Source organism: Cebidichthys violaceus, unplaced genomic scaffold, assembly GCF_023349555.1.
Source record: "Cebidichthys violaceus isolate CVI_PGR_0920_01 unplaced genomic scaffold, fCebVio1.0.p SCAF_9, whole genome shotgun sequence".
In the NCBI taxonomy this organism is placed as follows: domain Eukaryota; kingdom Metazoa; phylum Chordata; class Actinopteri; order Perciformes; family Stichaeidae; genus Cebidichthys; species Cebidichthys violaceus.
The window spans coordinates 13633118-13642964 of NW_027176975.1; the positions used below are offsets into that span (position 1 = coordinate 13633118).

The 9847-nt window shown below is 41.3% G+C and overlaps 1 protein-coding gene across 1 annotated transcript in view; it reads left to right on the forward strand.

Annotated features, from left to right (window-relative positions):
* hmcn2 (hemicentin 2) overlaps nt 1-9625 on the forward strand; it is a 45377-nt gene extending 35752 nt beyond the window's left edge. The window contains exons 64-81 of the mRNA XM_068703216.1: nt 115-249; nt 623-813; nt 1518-1599; nt 1923-2093; nt 2854-3006; nt 3441-3578; nt 3990-4111; nt 4239-4479; nt 4590-4649; nt 4757-4876; nt 4999-5133; nt 5367-5486; nt 5946-6071; nt 6726-6854; nt 6941-7234; nt 7327-7446; nt 7535-7661; nt 7796-9625. Coding sequence (XP_068559317.1) covers nt 115-249; nt 623-813; nt 1518-1599; nt 1923-2093; nt 2854-3006; nt 3441-3578; nt 3990-4111; nt 4239-4479; nt 4590-4649; nt 4757-4876; nt 4999-5133; nt 5367-5486; nt 5946-6071; nt 6726-6854; nt 6941-7234; nt 7327-7446; nt 7535-7661; nt 7796-8174 — 2843 coding nt within the window. The 3' untranslated portion in view covers nt 8175-9625. The remainder of the gene's footprint in view (nt 1-114; nt 250-622; nt 814-1517; nt 1600-1922; nt 2094-2853; nt 3007-3440; nt 3579-3989; nt 4112-4238; nt 4480-4589; nt 4650-4756; nt 4877-4998; nt 5134-5366; nt 5487-5945; nt 6072-6725; nt 6855-6940; nt 7235-7326; nt 7447-7534; nt 7662-7795) is intronic.
* Nucleotides 9626-9847: the final 222 nt, after the last annotated feature.

Genomic DNA, 9847 nt, shown 5'->3' on the forward strand with positions numbered 1-9847 from the left:
GGGAAAAAAATCACATCAAGGTGGCATCTTCTGTAGATCGCAATAGGATGAAATAACAATCAATCTTTTTTAATCTGAACCGTGTTATGCACTGACTGATTAAACATATTCCAGGTGCCACTGTAGATGAGGCTGGCAGGAGCTCCGTGATCGTTGAGAATGTGACCATGACTGATGCTGGGACCTACGTGTGCATAGCAGAAAACAGCGTGGGCTCCATCCGAGCGCTCTCATTTGTTCGTATCAGAGGTGAGCTTCTTTTCAAGGATTATTCGGGGCTATCTGTTTAAAGGAACTGTGTGGCATTTAGGGGGATTAATTGGCAGCAATGGAATATAATATTCATAACTGTGTTTTAATCATTGTAGGGACTCGGAATCGTAGGGTTTTCATTAGCTTAGAAATACAAAAGTACTAAAATCTTAAAGATAACTCTCCCAAACCGAAGGCCACCGTAGTTCTCCAAAACGCTTGGAAAAGGAGAGGTGAGCTGAGGGATATTTAGTTGGGTGCAATCTGCAACACAATACTGCATGCCACCAAATCTTATACACTGGGCCTTTAACTTTCTACAGATGCTGTACTGATATCACCTCGATGAATATGTGCTGTGTGTCTCCAGAGCCTCCGGTGTTGAAGGGTGAAGCTATCATGTCTCAGACGGTCATCCAGGGTGGCTCTGCTATGCTGGACTGTCCAGTCCGCGGAGACCCCAGCCCAGTGCTCCGCTGGCTTCGGGATGGAAAACCGTTGCTTCGCTCCATCCGAATGCAAGCGCTTCACAACGGATCTTTGGTCATTTACAGCATCACTGTAAATACAGAGCTCCCTTTATGTTTTGTTGTGTATTTCCTACAGTTTAAAGCAGCTCTATCTTGACAAGTTTTGTTTAACCAAGTTTGAATGATTGAGCTCCCTTGAGCAAACTACTTGCATCAAATATTTCATGTCTTGTAGAACAATGGAGCAGTATTCCTCCATGTTCCTTCCTATCCATGCTTCATCTGCAGTCCTCTTAGGTGGAGGGACAGTGTATGACTGTCCTGCAGCATCCTATTCCCACCTAAATCAGATTCAGTTCAGTCAGAAAGGCTAACAGCATTAGCAACGGAGGGAGGAGATGAACAGAGAGCTGGATGTTCCCAGACTCTCTCCCTCTTTCCTTTGCCTGTAACCTTGTTAGGTCTCTAAATGCTGCTGTAATTGCACAGCCTGCAGTTGAGACTTTCTCACAGACAGATGACCGTCCTTCCCACGGAGCACTCTAATGTGAAATTTCCCCTCTCCGGCCCAGTAATATCTATTATGACAAAGAATTCAATGAAATAAAGTCTCAACTGGCCACTAGAAAAAGCCAGGCTTTTTTTGCTTTAATGTCAGTTTTCTGTCACCATAATACTATATGTGATTGAATATACAGTTTTGTTTTTGGAGCTTTGTGGCCCCATCAAGGGGGAAATTGTTCCTCAGGGTGCCAATTAAGCCAAACTCTCCTCCTCTACCTGTTTGATCTACAGGCTGCAGATGAAGGGGAGTACCAGTGTGTGGCTGAGAGTGAAGCTGGAACAGCTGAGAGGACCATTACTCTCAAGGTTCAGAGTGAGTTCTGTGGTTATAATAACACACATTGTCACGGGATATGAAATTAATTAGAAAAATATACACAACTACACATGCCAGTAGCCTCTCTGAGGTTGGCTGGCTTCTCTTTCTAATAACTATTTCAAATAACTACTTTTGCCAGACCTCCACATATTCATGCATTTTGTCTTCTTCTCATTGTCAAATTTTGGTTGTTTTTTTGTCACTTTTCTTTCCAACCTTCTGAGACATTTTATATGCTCATTGTTTGTCTGTTTTTTACAAATCATCTAGACTGAAAACTCTGCTGTCTTCTCTGCCTCTCTCTCTCTCTAACACAGTCAATGGAGGCTACTCTAACTGGGAGGAATGGGGCCCATGCAGTAGCACCTGTGGACAAGGCTTCCAAGAACGAATCAGATTATGCAACAACCCAGAACCAACCAATGGGGGCCGATCATGCAGTGGTCCCAGTATCGACTCTAGGAAATGTCAAGCTGGTCTCTGTCCAGGTATGAATCAATTTTTGTTTTCGGGCAACAGCCGTGGCCGGAGGCATAATGTTTTTGGAACATCCATCCAGTCCATTCTCATAAACTTGATATTTCAGGGATGCCTGAAGGGAATTTCTTTAAATTTGCCACAAACGTCCACTTGGATTAGGATGAACTGATAGATTTTGGTGGTCACAGGTCACTGTGAACTCACAAAACACGTTTTTGACCAAAATTCAAGAATGTCATTTTGACAATTTCACACAAATAGGATAAATTGATGAAGTGATACAATTTTTAACAGACATGAATGTAAACTGCAACTTGACAGGATGTCGGAAGCATACAATTGTGAGGTAGTAATTCTAGTTTGTCGTCATTCACTTTTGACAGAAGATTTTATTTGAATTCATTGCTTTGTTTCATAATTTATAACAACATATTACGATCCTGGTCAAGCTCTTGTGTGTACAAATGAACAGAATACAACACATCAAAAGGACATTCATGAACGTGAGCTAAGGGTATTATTGCAGTATCTGTAGAGAGATACATGGCACATTTATTTATTTTATTTATTCACTTATTAAATAGGGACAGAGCACGTTAATGAACATTATTATAAAATACAAGATGTACATTTTCTGGAGTTAGCAAAAATGCAGATTTGCATCCGTAATCCCTAAGCAGGTAACAAAAACAGTCCATGTATCAACTCAAAGGTAATGTTATGAATAATCATGAATTATTCAAGTGCATGTCTGTTTGGTGATGAAAGGAGAGACTCCTCGCAGGACCAGAGGCAGCCTGATAGGCATGGTGAACGAGAGGGAGTTTGGTGTGTCCTTCCTGGAGGCCAACATTACAGACAATGTTGAAGAGGGGAGCAGCACTCTGCAGGCACACCTGAACAACATCCCTCCCAGTGTGGGTGAGTGACAGCGCCTTATGGCCCCAGGGTTGATGTCACATGTTTAGAGAGAAAGATCTCTGAGTCATTTTAGTGCTTGTTGTAACAGTCAAGTGTATAAACAAAATTGTGGGACAATCCAATTTTTTTGATATGCACAGTATGGGTTCGATCGAAATAATAGGATGCAAAAGAGTAAACTCTACCGATCTAATGTACGTTTCTTTTAAATAAAAAAAGTATCGATTCATTATTTGTGAGGAAAAAAAAGTTTTTTACTTAGACTTTCAGTTTCAGGGAAACTCTGGAGTTTGTTTTGTCTCTTTAAGGTTTCTTTTAATTAAGAAGTGAAAACAGGAGATCATTTGTGGGATGTGGTCCTAATCTTATGTAGACTGCATACTGCATGTCTTTGGTTCTGTTAGAAGCCAAGAGCTGAACCTGTTTCATTGTAGGTCCCTTGCTGCGGGTGCTGGTGTCTGCGTTTGCTCCCATCTACTGGACCACTGTGTTACAGAACGGAGCAGCCAGAAATGGCTACTCTCTCACTGAGGGCCAGTTCAGGCAGGAGTCCCAGCTGGAGTTTGAGACTGGTAATTTCTGTCCTGAATCAGTTGTACATGTTTGGAAGTCAATAAGTGTTATCCAATGGATATTTCAAGTTTATGATTTATTTAAAGTAATTTATAATCCAAGTAGGTTTTTTGGAGCTTGGCCAGTTGCTCAATCTATCTGTTACATGATGAAAATATTGCATTTAAAATCATGCAGATGGATATATCCTGTATATATTCAGTTTTTCACACAAACTAAAGAGTTTTAGTCAGAATGTTTTATCTCTGATTGTTCTTTGTAGTTTGCTAAACAACCAGCAGATGGCACCACTGACATTGCTGAGTTTATTCATGAAGGCCAATAATTGTAAATAGTTTCATCACGCTCTTGTGTGCTTGTAAATGAGTGGTTATTTTACTTTTTTATTTTTTTAAACTCTCTTTAAACAGGGGAGATCCTTCGTTTGACCCATGTTGCCAGAGGTCTGGATTCTGAGGGAGTTTTATTAATTGACATTGTGATTAACGGATTTGTGCCTCCTTCATTAGCATCATCTCATCTGAGCCTACAAGTGAGTTCACTGTTGTCATTACGATGTGAATTTATTACAGACCTCAAACATACCTCACTAGAGAGTTTGATGGCATACATAAGATCCTCTCTCCGTTCTTTGACCGTATTTCCTTTGTGTCCCTCAGGAGTTTGATGAGTCATATGTGCAGACGGGCCAAGGGCAGCTGTACTCGTGGTCATCGCAGACCCACCAGAGAGGAGGAAACCCCATGGTGCTGCGCTGCAATCACACCATTATTTACAAGGGCCAGGAGGAGCGCCAGGGCCCTCTGCTCCAACTGCTCAAGGTCTCCGGGATGAACAGCGTCTACAACATGTTCACACTCACTTTGGACTTCCATATCACTGCCAGCCTCCTCATTCCAGGTCTGGGGAGTATTGCAATGATTTAAAGCTTATTTAAAACACTACCACTTCATCACATAAAAATGCTGGATCTAAATATTGAAGCAGCTATGAACTGTTTCTGTTTGCAGATGGTTATGGAGACACTTGCCCTAAAGGTTTCATTGTTGACACAGCCTCCTACTGTGCTGGTATGCTCTTTCCTTTTTTTCTCTCTTTTTTTTTAAATGTCTCATATATCTTTGAACAGTTGTCCGTGTACCAGTTTTAATATTATGATTTAATGTGTCCTCATTAGATGAAGATGAGTGTGCGCTGCAGTCTCCCTGCTCCCACTCATGTAACAACATCATGGGAGGCTTTTCCTGTGCCTGTCCCTCTGGCTTCACCATCTCTACCGAAACCAACACATGCCAAGGTAAGACAAAAAAACATATTTTTTTGGTAATTTCCAGATACACAATGGTAATGGTATAAATTATCTTTGTCATCTTCATCTAATCCATTTGGCCTTATACTTGTGTTTCACTTGTTAACCAGATATTGATGAGTGTTCCCAGGGCTCACACATGTGCCACTACAACCAGCAGTGTGTCAACACAGTGGGCACATATCGCTGCCAGGCCAAGTGTGGACCAGGATTTAAGCCCAGCATTACAGGAACCAGCTGTGAAGGCAAGTCACTCTGAATCACTGTTAAAACTGTCTGTACAACATTTAATACGGTGGCATAACAACTTATCTTCAACTGCAGTTGTTGTGCACGTTCCTTTTTTTGTTGAATCCAATTATATTTGTTTCTGCAAAAATCAATTTAGACAAATCTTATTTCCACGCATACAGTATGTTGTACAGTATACCGGATGTCCACAGCAGATTGATGAAGATGTGTCAATTGTGTGTTTCAGATGTGGATGAGTGCCAGGAGTCTGCTCTCTCCCCATGCCAGCATCAGTGTCTCAATACTCTGGGCTCCTTCCGCTGCATCTGTCACCCTGGATACCAGCTGTCAGGACACCGCTGCCTCGGTCAGTGACCTTAACTTGGTGGGACTCCCACAGGTTATTAAAGAGACACTTCCCAAAAATAAACATGTTTCCTCGTACTTGTAGTGCTATTCATCAAGCTTGTTTTGGTATGAGTTGCCTAACTGCTCACAACAAGGTCTGTGGATTATCTTGAGTTACATGGTCATGATTTCTGGAAAAAGACATTGCTGTTGTGTTTTCTAAATATATTTTGACGCTTTGAGCACCACTAGCTGTCTAGTTCCATTATATTCAAGAGAAGGCAGACATCTCCACAGCCGATATCTCCAAAATTAGGCAACTTTCACTAAAACAATCCAGATTGATAAATAGCACTACAGGTAAGAGGAAATAAGTCATGGGAAGTAAATAATTGTCTCTTTCAAATCATGGCATGTTAGAATAGGATAACTTGTTGGGATAACTAACAGCCCTGTTGCAATATTTGCACTTTTACAGACATCAATGAGTGCATGAGAAATGTCTGCCCGGCTCACAAGGAGTGCCGCAACACAGAGGGAGGATACCAGTGTTTCGACAGCTGCCCAGCTGGCATGACCAAATCAGAGAATGGAGCCTGCGTGGGTTAGTGGCTTATATCCACTTTCTTTAGTTGCTAAATGTAGCATTAAGTCATGATTTCATTCACTTTGAGAAACAGCATCAAGTCATTTATGTCTTGAAGGGCTCAAAGAAGACAACTCCTGTGAGTTAACAGATTAATTTATCCTTGGACATTGAACATGTGACAGTTGGTAAAATAAGCTGGTCTTGTCTGCATTATTATAATCAGTGGAAGCCAACAGGTCTGTTGGTGATAGTATTGGCAGCTTCTAAAGACCTCTACACTGCATTTTACATTGCGTAACACCAGGTCAGATTTCACAGGATTACTTCAGGGCACTAAATAGCAAGAAGTCGCTGCTTGTTCTTCACAAGGAAAGCTAAAGCTAGATCCTCTTTATAACAGGAAGCAACACAGTTAATGATAGTGTGGTCTTCATTTGAGGAAACTCTATAGTCCCAATAGCACCACTGGTATGAGATAGAGGCTACCACCATCCCAAGTTACTAAAGGTATCACAGTATATACCTATATATATTGATTTTTTTCTCTTTTTTGAAAGGTCAGTCTCAACATTTTAAAAAGTTGATACATTTATCAAAATAGTTACAGGAGATACAAATGTAATGCTGAGGTTTGGTGATGATACATTGTTGTTTACTGATTGTTGTCAGATGTTGACGAGTGCCAGGATGGAAGTCACATGTGTCGCTACACTCAGATCTGTCAGAACACAATCGGAGGTTACGGTTGTGTGTGTCCCAGAGGTTTCCGATCCCAGGGAGTAGGCCTGCCATGTCTGGGTAAGACTTCTATGTCTGTTTTATTGTACAACTCTCCAATGACACTCACATATCAGAATTTACTTGACCCTTGTTCTACTTTGTAGATGTTGATGAGTGCCAGCAGACACCAAACTCTTGTGCCTACCAGTGCCGCAATGTGCCTGGCAGCTTTAGGTGCCTGTGCCCTCCCGGTACTGTGCTGCTTGGAGACGGGCGCTCCTGTGCGGGGCTGGAGAGAGGGCAGACCTTCACCAACGGCACCAGAGTCAGAGCAAGACTCCGCCCACAGCTGGTGTCGTCTGTTGGCAGGCCGATCCTCTCCCGTTCTCACGGAGTGTCTCGCATCACCAGACAGAGCTGCCCTGTGGGCTACACCAACAGAGACGGCACATGTGTTGGTGAGTGTGTATCAAAACAATCAAATACGGCATAAGTTAACATCATACCGTCTTGTCAACCTCTTGATTCTCACACATTATTCTCTGTACAGATGTAGATGAGTGTCTGCTCAGAAAGCCATGTCAACACGAGTGCCGAAACACCATTGGCAGTTTCCAGTGCCTGTGTCCCCCTGGTTACCAGCTCTTACCCAATGGCAGGAGCTGTAAAGGTAAGAGTTTCATTAAACTGTAACTGTAAGCTTCTTCCTCCCTTTAAATTATCGCAGCTAAGGTCCTATTCCCTTTCTCTACCTCTAGACATTGATGAATGTGTAGATCAAGGCATCCAATGTAGACACAATCAGATGTGTTTTAATACCCGAGGGGGATACCAGTGCCTGGATACTCCCTGCCCTGCATCCTATCAGAGTGGACGAAGCCCTGGGTAAATTGCATGACTAAAAGTGTAAATACAATAATTAGGCTGTACATGCTGCACTTATGAGTGCAATATGTTATATGCTATAAAATATTTTTAATACTAATGTGTCAGTGGCACTTTCCTATTGACCTTTAAAGGACGTGCTACAAGCCCTGCTCTCTGGACTGCGCCGCAGGAGGCTCTCCTCTGCTCCTGCAGTACAAGCTGCTCACTCTCCCCTCTGGCATTCCAGCCAATCACAATGTGGTACGACTCTCGGCTTTCTCAGAGTCAGGCATCATGCAAGAGCGTACGTCTTTTACCGTACTTGAGCAAGAATCGGTGACGGGTGTAATGGGCCGGGTGTTTGGCATCAGAGACGAGGCAGGCAGGGGGATCATCTTCACTCTGCGGGTTCTGAACGGACCAGGACTAGTGCGCCTCAAGGTGCAGGCCACCACCATCTCCCTGCAGGGCCGCATTACCTATCAGAGCATCTTCATCATCTATATCTCCATCTCAACGTACCCATACTAAGCCACTGCGCAGCTTTACAGACGACTCTGCCTCCTAGTGGCCTTTGGATGCCTCTTACCCACAAGGCATTACCCCCAAACCCTGTGCCTCGGACACATTAGGCCACGCAAAGAAGCTCCAACATACAAGAGAAGGTGGACATGGTTAGTAAGTGGATCTCATGAAGATGGATACCCTCATCTGTGACTGAAATGTCATGATGGAAAACGTCCTGTTAAATGTTCACTAGGTTCTGTTGAATTAATCATAGAGCAGAACCTACTCTGTTGAAGAATTCTGAACTGACAAACATGCTGGATGAACAAATTATTTTGTTTATTCCCTAAATGCCCTATTTGAGGAAAAAATCTTTCTAATCATTATCTGAAAAATGCAGAATGCAAAAAAATGTAATGTCAACTAAGCACTGAAGTTATTTAGTATCCATCAGGAACTGATTTTTGTTCTGCTTTCTATCATTATGTTTGTTTATGTTACAATGTTATCTTATTCTGGGACATATTAATTCTTATATGAAAATACGTTTGCAGCCGTCAATACAAGTCCTTCAACAGTTATGAAATTGTACAATTTTTGCCCCCCACTATTTTAATTTATTTAAGTAATTTGTACACATCAGTCGTTCAAACAACCGCCAGTCCCAGAAGGTTTAAATTAACAAAGATCTATGAGCATCATGATGACAAACCTTCAGAGGCACATTGTAACAGTGGCTTGTAGCTTTCTAGCTAGCGACATTTTTTCATCTGTCGTGTTTTTGTACTCTTTTTATAACATTTTTATTACGTGTGAAAGTTTAAAGGTGCTAATCTGAATGTACTTGAGTGTTTTAAATACTCTCCACAGAGTTGGACTACACTTACAGTTTCTGTAGTGTAGCATTAGCTATAAAATGACACTATACACTAGAGCTTTAACGATTAGCTGACCAATCGAGTAGTTAATCGAAAGAACAGCAATCACCAACTGTTTTGACAATCAATTAATCATTAAAGTAATTTTTCATGCAAAATGGCAGAAGAAGCTGTTTTCAGCAACTCAAATATGGAGTTTTCATGCTTTTTCTGTTTTGTATTATATTAAACTTATTGTTTTGCGGTTTTGGACAGACAAAAAAAGACATTTAAATACATCACCTTGGAGTTGGACAAACTGGGATGGACACACTGACATTTTATGGACCAAACAACAAAGACTAAATTAATCTAGACAATAATCTGCAAATTGATTGATAAGGAAAATAATCATGAGTTGCAGTCCTACTATACACAACATTGTAATACTCATTTCAACATTTTAAATAGTTGGTGTTCAGTAATTAGACACGTGCTATCAATATACAAATATAAATGATCTGAAAACCATAAAATGTCCACAATTGCTGTATAAATGTTTGCCCTAATCCTGCAGATTGAACAAATATGTGTAGAAATAAACTGGACAACAATTTGCTATCGTCTGTTATTACCATACCATAGTCTTAGTCGGTCTTAGTTATATCTCATTGTAGAACCTAGACTAACATTTTGTAAACAGCATATTGCAGCTGACAAACAGTACTACTTCAAACATCTACCATTAACCAGTGAGACAGTTTACGCACAACCTACACATCGTCCACAATGTTAATGAATGACGTATTAACCCTGAGATAATCTGACGTTGAGATCACT